The 16,234-nt window shown below is 50.3% G+C and overlaps 1 protein-coding gene across 1 annotated transcript in view; it reads right to left on the bottom strand.

The window, feature by feature from the left end:
* Positions 1–1,429: 1,429 nt before the first annotated feature.
* LOC134024039 (trichohyalin-like) overlaps positions 1,430–16,234 on the bottom strand; it is a gene marked incomplete at both ends in the record, with an annotated part of 126,012 nt that continues 111,207 nt past the window's right edge. Inside the window, 3 exons of the mRNA XM_062466421.1 lie at positions 1,430–2,001; positions 2,123–2,249; positions 10,401–10,721. Coding sequence (XP_062322405.1) covers positions 1,430–2,001; positions 2,123–2,249; positions 10,401–10,721 — 1,020 coding nt within the window. The remainder of the gene's footprint in view (positions 2,002–2,122; positions 2,250–10,400; positions 10,722–16,234) is intronic.

Raw genomic sequence — 16,234 nt, 5'->3', positions numbered from 1 at the left:
CCGCCCCCCAGCTCTCCTGTCCAACCCCATGCCCCAGCCAGGCTCCGCCCAGCAAGCTCCAGAAACCAATCAATGAGGAGATCAACTCTAATCCCTTTCAGAGGTGACTTATAGAAAACAATTTGAACCCACAGCTCTCTCTCCCTTGCTCCCTCTCTCTCACTCCTTCTCCTTCCCTCCTTCCTTCCCTCACGCTCACGCTCACACACACACACACACAGTTCTGGAGTCAGGTGAATGGAGCCTGCAGGTTGAAGCAGTTGGAGAGCAGTCATTAGAGAGAACACCATCGTACGCTGACGGAATCCTTCTCGGCGTAAACACATCCCATGATGCTCCACCATGTCTATTTCAGGTAGAACCCTCTCTACTCTAGACAGAACCTTGTCTACTCCTATCCTCCTCTCCTCTCCCCTCTCCTCCTTTCCAGTGTTGAATGGTTCTTCAGGCCTAATTTGATCAATTCTGTCTGGGCCAGACAGTGACAGCACTGCACACTCCACTGGTTTTGATGTGTGATGTGTGTGTGTTTGTTTTTTTACATATATGTGTGTGTGTGAGTTTCATGTGTGTGTCTGAGGGGTTGGGGGGGGGTCGGTGTTGGCTGGGGGGGTTCAAGGGGGTCGGGGGCTCAGCCTCAGAGACAGATAGGTGCTGTGATCAGGGACACTCTGGTCCCTCCATCGCCATGGTGATAGATCACATCACACACCTGTCTCCTCCGCTTCCAGGATAAATGAACAGAATCTATCAAAGATAGAGAGAGAGAGGAGAGGAGGAGGAGAGAGAGAGAGGAGGAGGAGAGCGAGAGAGAGAGAGAGGAGAAGGAGAGGAGGAGAGAGAGAGAGGAGGAAAGAGAGAGAGGAGGAGGGGAGGAGGAGGAGAGAGAGAGAGAGGAGGAGAGGAGGAAAGAGAGAGGAGGAGGAAAGAGAGAGAGAGGAGGAGGAGAGCGAGAGAGAGAGAGGGAGAGAGAGAGAGGAGGAAAGGAGGAGGAGTGAGAGAGAGGAAGAGAGAGAGAAGTCTAAAAGGAGGTAGGTATGGGGTAGACTGGTAAGGTAAGGTCTGGTGCTAGGTCAACCCCCTCCCCTCCTCTTCCTCCTCGTTCCTCCTCCCCCCTCCTTCCCCAGGTTATGTGTCTGGTGGTGCAGGCTCTACAGTGTTCTAGTGTCACCACACAATTTGTCACGCTGAGCGATCTGATGCAATAGCATATCAATCACTTGGTGTGTGTGAGTGTGTACGTGTGTGTGTATATATGTGTGAGTGAGTGTATGTGTGTATATGTGTGTGAGTCTGTTTAGCTAGCACACCTAGATATTTACTGATTCTTTATCTTCCTCATGTCTGGCCCTTCCCCTCCCTTCCCCTCTCCTCTCTTCTCTTCTCCTCTCTTCTCTTCTCCTCCGCTCCCCTCCCTTCCCCTCTCCTCTCTTCTCTTCTCCTCTCTTCTCTTCTCCTCTCTTCTCTTCTCCTCTCTTCTCTTCTCTTCTCCTCTCTTCTCTTCTCCTCCGCTCCCTTCCCCTCTCCTCTCTTCTCTTCTCCTCTCTTCTCTTCTCCTCCGCTCCTCTCCCTTCCCCTCCCTTCCCCTCTCCTCTCTTCTCCTCTCCTCTCTTCTCTTCTCCTCCCCTCCCTTCCCCTCTCTTCTCTTCTCCTCTCTTCTCTTCTCCTCCGCTCCCCTCCCTTCCCCTCTCCTCTCTTCTCTTCCCCTCTCCTCTCTTCTCCTCTCTTCTCTTCTCCTCCGCTCCCCTCCCTTCCCCTCTCCTCTCTTCTCTTCTCCTCTCTTCTCTTCTCCTCCGCTCCTCTCCCTTCCCCTCTCCTCTCTTCTCTTCTCCTCTCTTCTCTTCTCCTCTCTTCTCCTCTCTTCTCTTCTCCTCTCTTCTCTTCTCCTCCGCTCCCTTCCCCTCTCCTCTCTTCTCCTCTCTTCTCTTCTCCTCCGCTCCTCTCCCTTCCCCTCCCTTCCCCTCTCCTCTCTTCTCCTCTCTTCTCTTCTCCTCCGCTCCCCTCCCTTCCCCTCTCCTCTCTTCTCTTCTCCTCTCTTCTCTTCTCCTCCGCTCCCCTCCCTTCCCCTCTCCTCTCTTCTCTTCTCCTCTCTTCTCTTCTCCTCCGCTCCCCTCCCTTCCCCTCTCCTCTCTTCTCTTCTCCTCTCTTCTCTTCTCCTCCGCTCCCCTCCCTTCCCCTCTCCTCTCTTCCCCTCTCCTCTCTTCTCTTCTCCTCTCTTCTCTTCTCCTCTCTTCTCTTCTCCTCCGCTCCTCTCCCTTCCCCTCTCCTCTCTTCTCTTCTCCTCTCTTCTCTTCTCCTCCGCTCCTCTCCCTTCCCTCCCCTGTCTGGCCCAGTATAAATGAGTCTGTCATGGCTGATTGGGAACAGGCACCTCATTGCATTAGACCATGCCTTATTAAGCAGATGCTCTTAAGACAGGCCTTGCTTAACTGGGTGACAGCCTCTCAATTAGGACTTCTGTGGAACCAATCCAGACTAATTGCCCCTGTTGCCCCCGACTATGGAACCAAAGAACCGGATTAGAACTTTCCGTTTGACATCTCCGATGATGTTTAGCTATGGGGCTGAGTGTGTGTGTGTTTTGTGTGTGTGCATGTTTGTGTGTGTTTGGTGTTTGTATGTTTGTATGTTTGTGTGTGTATTCAGTTTGTGTGTGTGTTTTCATATTGTGTGTGTGTATTTGGTTTGTGTGTGTGTGTGTGTGTGTATGTGTGTGTTTTTTGAGGAGTTTGTCCTGGTCTTCTCTGAATCAGAATCAGAATTCGGTTTATTCGCCATGTATGTTATACAAACACGGAATTTACTGTGGCAGGAAGGTGCAAAACACTAAACATATACGAATCAGTACAAAAGTTTAACTATTTTCAAGAACTAAACAATCTAAGAATACAACAATTTAAATATAAAATAAAATATATATAAAATTAAGAATAGAATGAGCAGCGTGAATGGTCAACATAGTGCAATCGGATACTGAGATAAAGTGGCTTATGAATACTGAATTGCCATTAGATTGACTTATAATTGTTAAATAATTGAATGAATGTCAATGGGAGTCCTTGGCCTTGTTGAAGAGGCCAGTAGCAGATGGAAAGAAACTGTTCTTGTGGCGTGAGGTTTTGGTCCTGATGGACCGCAGCCTTCTGCCAGAGGGGAGTAGCTGGAACAGGGAGTGACCAGGGTGGGAGGGGTCGGCCACAATCTTCCTCGCACGCCTCAGGGTCCTCGAGGTGTGCAGGTCCTCGAGGGTAGGCAGATTGCAGGTCTGAAGGTCTAGGTTGGTAATAGATGCTGATCTGAAGGCATCTGTGAAGCCTTGTGTTAGGGTTAGGGTGTAACATTGCTTTTAAAAAGGGCTGCAGACAAGCTTGATTAGATTCATGTAGTTTTATTTGAGTTGATGTTTGATCTTCAGCAGCAGTCTCATCTGCGCTCCTCTGAGTTGGAAGGAGGAGCAGACGACTCATCTGCGCTCCTCTGAGTTGGAACGAGGAGCAGACGACTCATCTGCGCTCCTCTGAATTGGAAGGAGGAGCAGACGACTCATCTGCGCTCCTCTGAGTTGAAAGGAGGAGCAGAGGACTCATCTGCGCTCCTCTGAGTTGGAAGGAGGAGCAGACGACTCATCTGCGCTCCTCTGAGTTGAAAGGAGGAGCAGAGGACTCATCTGCGCTCCTCTGAGTTGGAAGGAGGAGCAGAGGACTCATCTGCGCTCCTCTGAGTTGGAAGGAGGAGCAGAGGACTCATCTGCGCTCCTCTGAGTTGGAAGGAGGAGCAGAGGACTCATCTGCGCTCCTCTGAGTTGGAAGGAGGAGCAGACGAGGGGAGGGGGTGATTTGTTGGAACCCAACAAAGAAATGTTGTAACAATTAATCATGGAGAGCATGTGAAAGACTGTGTAATGATGTTCATTAAGCGGTGAGCACAAGGGTAATTATCGAACATCATCAAGGCGGGCCGTCACAGACGTGATGTCGCAACACCTCGCAGCCCAGCGGATCAGGGATCATCTAGTAATGTCTGCTCAACGAGGAAGTGGCCCGGCCATGCAGGCGCCAACTGATTAGGAAGACCTGAACATGAATGTAACCGTAACCACGGTCCTGTTCTTGGGCACTGAATCTGAACATGAATCTGAACACGAATACTGAACATGAATACTGAACATGAATACTGAACATGAATCTGAACATGAATACTGAACATGAATACTGAACATGAATCTGAACATGAATACTGAACATGAATCTGAACATGAATACTGAACATGAATACTGAACATGAATCTGAACATGAATACTGAACATGAATCTGAACATGAATACTGAACATGAATCTGAACATGAATACTGAACATGAATACTGAACAGGGAAATACTGAATACTGATGATGTAAAAGATGACTGTTGGAAACAGAACACACATCTACACAGTCCTTCAGCAGAGCAACAAACAGCAGATCTTCTCAGTTTAAACTTTATTCAGTTCTGCCTCACAGCCTTGCTGAGCTCTTCAGTATATCTTTGAGGGCTAGACACTTTCTTAATAGTTTAATTATGCTTTATTTATTTATGTGTGATGCGGTTGTGGTTTAACTAAATGCACAGCACTTTGCAACACTGTTAAAAAGTTGCATAATTAAAAATGATGGTGATTGAAAAAATCTTTTGAATCACCAGCCCCCCCCCCCCCCCCCCCCCCCCCCCCCGGTGATGCTGTGTTGCTGAGGCCAGGACATTCCCAATCATCAGCCAAACCTCCAGTCAGTTCCAGAACATCACACCTCCTGTAGATAGCTGTCTGCATACCTGTCCACATATTGACTTTCTTACAAAACAAGCCTGCATGTTTGAACTGAATAAATTACAGCCTGAGGCCTAAATCCTGTATCACAAATCCAATTCTTGTTCAAACAAAACATTGATAGACCAGGAAGTAAGACTGGGCTAATTAAGCCAATTGGCTCTGTCCGTCTTGAAAGAGGCCCCAGCTGTCAATCAGGTGAGGATGTTCCTACGGTAACACACTCTGGCATCAGCTGCTCTCCCCTGCTTGAAGCCTGATCCCGGTCCTCCTGACAGCGGCTCGCCTGATTGGCCAGAGCCCCGCTTTCTGTAGGTGTCAATCAATCACCAGAGAGTTGCGAAATACTGACCTGTGTGTGAGCTGGGCTGCCAAGCGTGGAAATAATGGAGGAGGAGGATAAAGACTGCATGTGTGTAATTACCTCACCTGACATCCCACCTCCCTCTGAACCAGCAGGACCAGTCTCACCTGACATCCCACCTCCCTCTGAACCAGCAGGACCAGTCTCACCTGACATCCCACCTCCCTCTGAACCAGCAGGACCAGTCTCACCTGACATCCCACCTCCCTCTGAACCAGCAGGACCAGTCTCACCTGACATCCCACCTCCCTCTGAACCAGCAGGACCAGTCTCACCTGACATCCCACCTCCCTCTGAACCAGCAGGACCAGTCTCACCTGACATCCCACCTCCCTCTGAACCAGCAGGACCAGTCTCACCTGACATCCCACCTCCCTCTGAACCAGCAGGACCAGTCTCACCTGACATCCCACCTCCCTCTGAACCAGCAGGACCAGTCTCACCTGACATCCCACCTCCTCTTCTGAACCAGCAGGACCAGTCTCACCTGACATCCCACCTCCTCTTCTGAACCAGCAGGACCAGTCTCACCTGACATCCCACCTCCTCTTCTGAACCAGCAGGACCAGTCTCACCTGACATCCCACCTCCTCTTCTGAACCAGCAGGACCAGTCTCACCTGACATCCCACCTCTTCTTCTGAACCAGCAGGACCAGTCTCACCTGACATCCCACCTCCTATTCTGAACCAGCAGGACCAGTCTCACCTGACATCCCACCTCCTCTTCTGAACCAGCAGGACCAGTCTCACCTGACATCCCACCTCCTCTTCTGAACCAGCAGGACCAGTCTCACCTGACATCCCACCTCCTCTTCTGAACCAGCAGGACCAGTCTCACCTGACATCCCACCTCCTCTTCTGAACCAGCAGGACCAGTCTCACCTGACATCCCACCTCCTATTCTGAACCAGCAGGACCAGTCTCACCTGACATCCCACCTCCTCTTCTGAACCAGCAGGACCAGTCTCACCTGACATCCCACCTCCCTCTGAACCAGCAGGACCAGTCTCACCTGACATCCCACCTCCCTCTGAACCAGCAGGACCAGTCTCACCTGACATCCCACCTCCCTCTTCTGAACCAGCAGGACCAGTCTCACCTGACATCCCACCTCCTCTTCTGAACCAGCAGGACCAGTCTCACCTGACATCCCACCTCCCTCTGAACCAGCAGGACCAGTCTCACCTGACATCCCACCTCCTCTTCTGAACCAGCAGGACCAGTCTCACCTGACATCCCACCTCCCTCTGAACCAGCAGGACCAGTCTCACCTGACATCCCACCTCCCTCTGAACCAGCAGGACCAGTCTCACCTGACATCCAACCTCCCTCTGAACCAGCAGGACCAGTCTCACCTGACATCCCACCTCCCTCTGAACCAGCAGGATCAGTCTCACCTGACATCCCACCTCCTCTTCTGAACCAGCAGGACCAGTCTCACCTGACATCCCACCTCCTCTTCTGAACCAGCAGGACCAGTCTCACCTGACATCCCACCTCCTCTTCTGAACCAGCAGGACCAGTCTCACCTGACATCCCACCTCCTATTCTGAACCAGCAGGACCAGTCTCACCTGACATCCCACCTCCTCTTCTGAACCAGCAGGACCAGTCTCACCTGACATCCCACCTCCTCTTCTGAACCAGCAGGACCAGTCTCCCCTGACATCCCACCTCCTCTTCTGAACCAGCAGGACCAGTCTCACCTGACATCCCAGTTCCTCTTCTGAACCAGCTGGACCAGTCTCACCTGACATCCCACCTCCCTCTGAACCAGCAGGACCAGTCTCACCTGACATCCCACCTCCTCTTCTGAACCAGCAGGACCAGTCTCCCCTGACATCCCACCTCCTCTTCTGAACCAGCAGGACCAGTCTCCCCTGACATCCCACCTCCCTCTTCTGAACCTGCAGGACCAGTCTCTGCTGGCATCTACCCCTAGCTCCTCTCTGTACCCTCCTCTCCTCCTCTCCTCTTCTACTCTCCTCTTCTCCTCCCCTCCTCCTGGAGGAAGAGAGGGGAGGAGGAGAGAAAATGAGAGGAGGGAGTAGAGTAGAGGAGGAGAGGAGTTCTGTTTTCCTGTTCTCTAGGAGGCAGAGCTGAGAGAAAAACAAATACTGGCTTCTTTATCTGCTCAACCCTCCTGGAAAGAGACAGAAGCCACACAGGCCCTTGTTTAGTCACGTCTTTGTGGCCGACCAGCCCCCTGAAGCACTCTCTCTGTCTCTCTCTTTCTCTTTCTATTTGCAGCATGTTTGCTTTCATGCTCTCCTCTCGCTCGCTTTCGCGCTCTCTCTCCTTCCCTCTCATTCTCACTCTCCCCTCCTACCCTCTCCACATTATGTGTGAGTGTGTGCGTGTGTGTGTGGGTATGTATGTATGCTACTGTATGTGTGTGTGCATGTCTGTGTGCATACATGTGACTGTGGGTATAAATGTATGCTACTGTATGTGTGTGTGTGTGTATGTGTGCATGTTACTGTGTCTGTGGTCATGCATGTGACTGTGTATGTGTGTGTAAGTCTTGTAATGTCTGTGTGTGTGTGAGTGTGTGAGTGTTTATATGTATGTGTGTGTGTGTGAGTGTGTGTGTGTGTGTGTGCATGCAGAGGCTAGGTGTATATAACCTCAGGTAAGCTCAGAGCCGTAGCCTACTTCCTGTCTGCTGTGGGAGGCTGCTGTTATTCTGCCTCCTGGAGCTTTCATCTCTGACAGACAGTTTCATAATCACAGCCACGGGCCTTCCCTCCTCCCTCCTCCTCCCTCCTCTCTCCATCTTCTCCCTGCGCTCCTCTTCATCTCCTCCTCCTCCCTCTCCCGGAGGATAATCATTCCCAGGCATGCTCCCTCCTACAGGGGGATCACCGCTTGCTCCTCCTACATAATCGCCTCACAAAGCGTCCGCTTGTCTCCGCCAGCGGCAGCCACAGGCCTCCATCATCTGTCCTCCACACCAGCGACACAAGATGGACCACCCCCGCCACCTCCTCTCTCCTCCTCCCACCTCCTCCCCTCCCTCCCCTGCTCTTCCTCCGTCGTCCCTCCCCCCATCCCTCCTCTCCCCTCCCTCTTCCCTCCTCCTCCTCCCTCCTCCTCCCTCCTCTTCCCTCCCTCCTCCCTCCTCTTCCCTCCCTCCTCCCCCCTCTCCCCTCCCTCTTCCCTCCTCCTCCCTCCTCCCTCCTCCTCCTCTCCCCTCCTCCTCCCCCCTCCTCCTCCCTCCCTCTCCCCTCCCTCTTCCCTCCTCCTCCTCTCCCCTCCCTCTTCCCTCCTCCTCCCTCCTCCTCCTCTCCCCTCCCTCTCCCCTCCCTCCTCCCCCCTCCTCTCCCCTCTCCCCTCCCTCCTCCCCCCTCCTCTCCCCTCCCTCTTCCCTCCTCCTCCTCCTCCTTTTCCCTCCTCCTCCTCCCTCCTCCTCCCTCCTCTTCCCTCCCTCCTCCCTCCTCTTCCCTCCCTCCTCCCCCCTCTCCCCTCCCTCTTCCCTCCTCCTCCCTCTTCCCTCCTCCTCCTCTCCCCTCCCTCTCCCCTCCCTCCTCCCCCCTCCTCTCCCCTCCCTCCTCCCCCCTCCTCTCCCCTCCCTCTTCCCTCCTCCTCCCTCTTCCCTCCTCCTCCTCTCCCCTCCCTCTCCCCTCCCTCCTCCCCCCTCCTCTCCCCTCCCTCCTCCCCCCTCCTCCCCCCTCCTCTCCCCTCCCTCTTCCCTCCTCCTCCTCTCCCCTCCCTCTCCCCTCCCTCCTCTCCCCTCCCTCTTCCCTCCTCCTCCCTCCTCCTCCTCTCCCCTCCCTCTCCCCTCCCTCGTCCCCCCTCCTCTCCCCTCCCTCTCCCCTCCCTCCTCCCCCCTCCTCTCCCCTCCCTCTCCCCTCCCTCCTCTCCCCTCCCTCTCCCCTCCCTCGTCCCCCCTCCTCTCCCCTCCCTCTCCCCTCCCTCCTCCCCCCTCCTCTCCCCTCCCTCTCCCCTCCCTCGTCCCCCCTCCTCTCCCCTCCCTCTCCCCTCCCTCCTCTCCCCTCCCTCTTCCCTCCTCCTCCCTCCTCCTCCTCTCCCCTCCCTCTCCCCTCCCTCGTCCCCCCTCCTCTCCCCTCCCTCTCCCCTCCCTCCTCCCCCCTCCTCTCCCCTCCCTCTCCCCTCCCTCGTCCCCCCTCCTCTCCCCTCCCTCCTCCCCCCTCCTCTCCCCTCCCTCTTCCCTCCTCCTCCTCCTCCTTTTCCCTCCTCTCTCTCAGACTCTCCCCCTGAGGCGGGCTGACAGGTTGTGATTCCGGGGTGAGACAACCTCAGGAGTCTGGACAGGAAGTGTGGTTCCACTTCATGAAAGTCATGAAACTTCCTGTCCAAACTACCACAACAAACACCTGTCTACTGAATACACCCTTACAATAACACAATACCTGCATATTACACCCTTACAATAACACAATGCCTGCATATTACACCCTTACAATAACACAATTCCTGCATATTACACCCTTAGACAACTGACTTAAACCTACAACTGTCTAGCCTGTTCGAGAATATGCAAATAAAAATTTCAGAGAAAGTGTCTCTTCTGATCTGGTGGCCTGTCCCCAGACAGGGACAGTAGTGTTGTTTGGTATTATCACAGGGACAGTAGTGTTGTGTAGTATTATCACAGGGACAGTAGTGTTGTGTAGTATTATCACAGGGACAGTAGTGTTATGACGGGGATCAACACAGGGTGCCAGAGACTCTCATTGTCTCAGAGCTGATCCGATTAGAGCTACTGTTGCCGTCGGAGACGTACAACATGGTTACACTAGGCTACGCAGACTGAGGGAGTAATTAAACCATTTGGGAGAATCACTGTGTGAGTCTGTAGCAGACCAGAGCGTCTCTGCTGTGTGTGTGTGTGTGTGTGTGTGTGTGTGTAATGTTACATTTATGTATTAGCTTTAAAAGGCTTGTGTGTGGAGACACAGCCCACTGCCCTGGCAGCTGAATGTCAACACGAGCTGATGCTTCGTTCCAGTGCCTCCACACACCTCTCTACTGGGAGAACTGGATTTGCACTGTATTATTATAATCAAACTCCATCAGATTTGGAGCTGGAAGTCTCGTTCCACACCGTCCCAGCTTCCCGCAATGTTCTCTGTCGCTTTAATTTAATTTTCCTCCAGAAGTGCTCTGTGTCAGGTGGAAGAAATCATTTGCACATACTTTGCAGCTAAACTGAATGAATCCTGCAGCCAATTACACGATTTACTGTATCACACCGGAACACCCCATTCACTCTCTCTCTCTCTCTCTCTCTCTCTCTCTTCTTTCTCTTCTCTCTCTCTCTCTCTCTCTCTCTCTCTCTCTCTCTCCTCTCTCTCTCCTCTCTCTCTCTCTCTCTCTCTCTCCTCTCCTCCTCTTTCTCTCTCTTCTCTCTACTCTTCTCTCTCCTTCTCTCCTCCTCTTCTCTCTCCTTCTCTCCTCCTCTTTCTCTCTCCTCTTCTCTCTCCTTTCTCTCCTCCTCGCTCTCTCTCCTTCTCTCCTCTCTCTTTCTCTCTTCTCTCTCTCCTCCTTCCTCCCTCTCCACCTCCACTTCCTCCCTCTCCACCTCCTCCTTCTCTCTCTCGTTCTGTCCTCCTTCCTCCCTCTCCACCTCCACCTCCTCCTTCTCTCTCTCTCCTTGCTGGAGGACACACATCCCAACTAAGGAACATCTACCCCAAACCCCAAAGTATTTTGGAAGTTAATTTCTATAGAATAAAACCAGAAGGAGTGACATTTAAAAAAGTTACATTTACGTAATACTTTTTACATTTGAATCAATTTAGCATTTGATCTAAAGCAACATACAAGCAGTGCATGTAGGAATGACTGCAGGAAATCAAGGATCAGAAGTACATGCATGTCCACAAACAGGGTCATGTTTGAGGCTCCAGCAGGTGCTGTCTGAAGCCTCCTGGGCCCTCCAGGGGTTACACCAGGATGCATCACAACTCTGGCACTTTTCCACATTCTGTATCATTTTTTATTGTATATTATTTTATTGTATATTATTTTATTTTATCGTATTTTATAATATATTGTATGTTGTTGTACATTTTCTACATTTTATTTTGTTTATTATGTTTACTGTATGCACCTGCTTACCAGAGTAAATTCCTTGTTTGTGACCACTTACTTGGCAATTAAACACTATTCTGATTCTGAACACAGGCTCCACATGTGAGCCTACACACAGATGACACACACACACAGATGACACACACACACAGATGACACACACACACAGATGACACACACACACACAGATGACACACACACACAGATGACACACACACACAGATGACACACACACACACAGATGACACACACACACAGATGACACACACACACAGATGACACACACACACAGATGACACACACACACACAGATGACACGCACACACAGATGACACACACACACACAGATGACACACACACACACAGATGACACACACACACAGATGACACACACACACAGATGACACACACACACACAGATGACACACACACACAGATGACACACACACACAGATGACACACACACACACAGATGACACGCACACACACAGATGACACACACACACACACAGATGACACACACACACACAGATGACACACACACACAGATGACACACACACACACAGATGACACACACACACAGATGACACACACACACAGATGACACGCACACACACAGATGACACGCACACACACAGATGATACGCACACACACAGATGACACGCACACACACAGATGACACACACACACAGATGACACACACACACAGATGACACGCACACACACAGATGACACGCACACACACAGATGACACGCACACACACAGATGACACACACACACACAGATGACACACACACACAGATGACACACACACACAGATGACACACACACACACAGATGACACACACACACAGATGACACACACACACAGATGACACACACACACACAGATGACACGCACACACACAGATGACACACACACACACAGATGACACGCACTCACACAGATGACACACACACACACAGATGACACACACACACACAGATGACACACACACACACAGATGACACGCACACACACAGATGACACACACACACAGATGACACGCACACACACAGATGACACGCACACACACAGATGACACACACACACAGATGACACACACACACAGATGACACGCACACACACAGATGACACACACACACAGATGACACGCACACACACAGATGACACGCACACACACAGATGACACGCACACACACAGATGACACACACACACAGATGACACGCACACACACAGATGACACACACACACAGATGACACGCACACACACAGATGTCCACAGTGTGGACAGCTTGGTCTTGTAGACCAAGCTGTCCACACTTTGCAGGGAGGGTCACATGACCAGCAGAACCAAGGTCTGCAGTTACTGTTACCATAACCCTGCCCCCCATAACCCTGCCTCCCATCTCTGTCCCCCAATCCCTGCCCCCCCATCCCTGCCCCCCATCCCTGCCCCCTCATCCCTGCCCCCCCATCCCTGCCCCCCCTTACCCTGCCCCCCCTAACCCTGCCCCCCCTAACCCTGCCCCCCCTAACCCTGCCCCCCATCTCAGCTGCTCTCGGCATAAAGACACAGCAGGATCTCAGATACTCTGAGAACAGATGAGTTCATTTCTATAGGAGGCCTGGCTGTGTGGTAGGTTCTCTCCGCCTCCCTCCCCCCTTCCCCTCCCTCCCTCCCTCCCTCCCTCTTTCTCCCTGCCTCTCTTCTCCTTCAGTCCTCTCCCCCCTCCTTCCCCCTCCCCCTGTCACAGGCTGATGTATTGCTGTGTTTTAGCGAGGCCACACACCTCTCCCTGCTCTGCTGTTTGTTTCACCTCATTTTTCCTGGAGCTTTGAAGGAGAGCAGAAGCTGTCGAAGGAGAGCAGAAGCTGTCTGGGGGAGGGAGGGGGATGAGGGGGGAAGGGAGGGGGGGAGTCAGGGGAGGAGTCAGGGGAGAGAGGGGAGGAGTCACAGAGACCAGGCATCCTCCAGCTTTGTAGGGTGAGAGATCACACAGCTGGGGTGTTAGGAGAAAGTCCTGCTGGAGGTCTAACCTCCCGAGGAGAGGAGGAGAGGAGAGGAGAGGAGGAGGAGAAGAGGAGAGGAGAGGAGGAGGAGGAGGAAGGGAGTTTTGGAGGAGGGGAGGGGAGAGGGAGATTGTAGTCTTTGGTGGCTTTGCAGGGAGGGATGTGAGGACAGAGAGAAATCACACAGCACAAGGATGTCATTAATAATCCCAGGAGGCAAGGTTGTCTTGAAGCGGAGAAAAATGGCCGTCGTCACAAGGTCTTTCTATCTGCCTAATTTCTTGAGTAGCTTTTTAGTCCAGCCACAGAGAAATGGTACCAACAATCAGACACGGGCGTGCCCTGACAGGAAGTGAATGTGAATTTCATGATCACTTCCTGTTTCCTTAGATGCAAAACGACATAGAAAGTACAGCAGCAGATCAAGGACCAGAAGAGCCAGAGTGTAGAGTGTAGAGTGTAATAGTGTAGAGTGTAGAGTGTAATAGTGTAGAGTGTAATAGTGTAGAGTGTAGAGTGTAGAGTGTAATAGTGTAGAGTGTAATAGTGTAGAGTGTAGAGTGTAGAGTGTAGAGTGTAATAGTGTAGAGTGTAGAGTGTAATAGTGTAGAGTGTAGAGTGTAGAGTGTAATAGTGTAGAGTGTAATAGTGTAGAGTGTAGAGTGTAGAGTGTAATAGTGTAGAGTGTAGAGTGTAATAGTGTAGAGTGTAGAGTGTAGAGTGTAGAGTGTAGAGTGTAATAGTGTAGAGTGTAGAGTGTAATAGTGTAGAGTGTAGAGTGTAGAGTGTAATAGTGTAGAGTGTAGAGTGTAGAGTGTAGAGTGTAGAGTGTAGAGTGTAATAGTGTAGAGTGTAGAGTGTAGAGTGTAGAGTGTAATAGTGTAGAGTGTAGAGTGTAGAGTGTAATAGTGTAGAGTGTAGAGTGTAGAGTGTAATAGTGTAGAGTGTAGAGTGTAGAGTGTAGAGTGTAATAGTGTAGAGTGTAGAGTGTAGAGTGTAATAGTGTAGAGTGTAAAGTGTAGAGTGTAATAGTGTAGAGTGTAGAGTGTAGAGTGTAGAGTGTAGAGTGTAGAGTGTAGAGTGTAATAGTGTAGAGTGTAGAGTGTAGAGTGTAGAGTGTAATAGTGTAGAGTGTAGAGTGTAGAGTGTAGAGTGTAGAGTGTAGAGTGTAATAGTGTAGAGTGTAGAGTGTAGAGTGTAGAGTGTAATAGTGTAGAGTGTAGAGTGTAGAGTGTAGAGTGTAGAGTGTAGAGTGTAGAGTGTAGAGTGTAGAGTGTAGAGTGTAATAGTGTAGAGTGTAGAGTGTAGAGTGTAGAGTGTAGAGTGTAGAGTGTAGAGTGTAGAGTGTAGAGTGTAATAGTGTAGAGTGTAGAGTGTAGAGTGTAGAGTGTAGAGTGTAGAGTGTAGAGTGTAGAGTGTAATAGTGTAGAGTGTAATAGTGTAGAGTGTAGAGTGTAATAGTGTAGAGTGTAGAGTGTAGAGTGTAGAGTGTAGAGTGTAGAGTGTAGAGTGTAGAGTGTAATAGTGTAGAGTGTAGAGTGTAGAGTGTAGAGTGTAGAGTGTAGAGTGTAGAGTGTAATAGTGTAGAGTGTAGAGTGTAGAGTGTAGAGTGTAGAGTGTAGAGTGTAGAGTGTAATAGTGTAGAGTGTAGAGTGTAGAGTGTAGAGTGTAGAGTGTAGAGTGTAGAGTGTAATAGTGTAGAGTGTAGAGTGTAGAGTGTAGAGTGTAGAGTGTAGAGTGTAGAGTGTAATAGTGTAGAGTGTAGAGTGTAGAGTGTAGAGTGTAGAGTGTAGAGTGTAGAGTGTAGAGTGTAGAGTGTAATAGTGTAGAGTGTAGAGTGTAATAGTGTAGAGTGTAGAGTGTAGAGTGTAGAGTGTAGAGTGTAGAGTGTAGAGTGTAGAGTGTAGAGTGTAGAGTGTAATAGTGTAGAGTGTAGAGTGTAGAGTGTAGAGTGTAGAGTGTAGAGTGTAGAGTGTAGAGTGTAATAGTGTAGAGTGTAGAGTGTAGAGTGTAGAGTGTAGAGTGTAGAGTGTAGAGTGTAGAGTGTAGAGTGTAGAGTGTAGAGTGTAGAGTGTAATAGTGTAGAGTGTAGAGTGTAGAGTGTAGAGTGTAGAGTGTAGAGTGTAGAGTGTAGAGTGTAATAGTGTAGAGTGTAGAGTGTAGAGTGTAGAGTGTAGAGTGTAGAGTGTAGAGTGTAGAGTGTAGAGTGTAATAGTGTAGAGTGTAGAGTGTAGAGTGTAATAGTGTAGAGTGTAGAGTGTAATAGTGTAGAGTGTAGAGTGTAGAGTGTAGAGTGTAGAGTGTAGAGTGTAGAGTGTAGAGTGTAATAGTGTAGAGTGTAGGTGTAGAGTGTAATAGTGTAGAGTGTAGATAGTGTAGAGTGTAGAGTGTAGAGTGTAGAGTGTAGAGTGTAGAGTGTAGAGTGTAGAGTGTAGAGTGTAGAGTGTAATAGTGTAGAGTGTAGAGTGTAGAGTGTAGAGTGTAGAGTGTAGAGTGTAGAGTGTAGAGTGTAGGAGTGTAGAGTGTAGAGTGTAGAGTGTAGAGTGTAATAGTGTAGAGTGTAGAGTGTAGAGTAGAGTGTAGAGTGTAGAGTGTAGAGTGTAGAGTGTAGAGTGTAGAGTGTAGAGTAGTGTAGAGTGTAATAGTGTAGAGTGTAAGTGTAGAGTGTAGAGTGTAGAGTGTAGAGTGTAGTAGAGTGTAATAGTGTAGTGTAATAGTGTAGAGTGTAGAGTGTAGAGTGTAGAGTGTAGAGTGTAGTGTAGAGTGTAGAGTGTAGAGTGTAGAGTGTAGAGTTAGAGTGTAGAGTGTAGAGTGTAGAGTGTAGTAGTGTAGAGTGTAGAGTGTTAGAGTGTAGAGTGGTAGAGTGTAGAGTGTAGAGTGTAGAGTGTAGAGTGTAGAGTGTAGAGTGTAGAGTGTAGAGTGTAGAGTAAGAGTGTAGAGTGTAGAGTGTAATAGTGTAGAGTGTAGAGTGTAATAGTGTAGAGTGTAGAGT

The sequence above is a fragment of the Osmerus eperlanus genome, chromosome 7 (genome assembly GCF_963692335.1).
Source record: "Osmerus eperlanus chromosome 7, fOsmEpe2.1, whole genome shotgun sequence".
NCBI classification, from domain to species: domain Eukaryota; kingdom Metazoa; phylum Chordata; class Actinopteri; order Osmeriformes; family Osmeridae; genus Osmerus; species Osmerus eperlanus.
The sequence above is the reverse complement of the archived record's forward strand: the minus strand, read 5'-3'. Positions and strand labels throughout refer to the sequence as shown.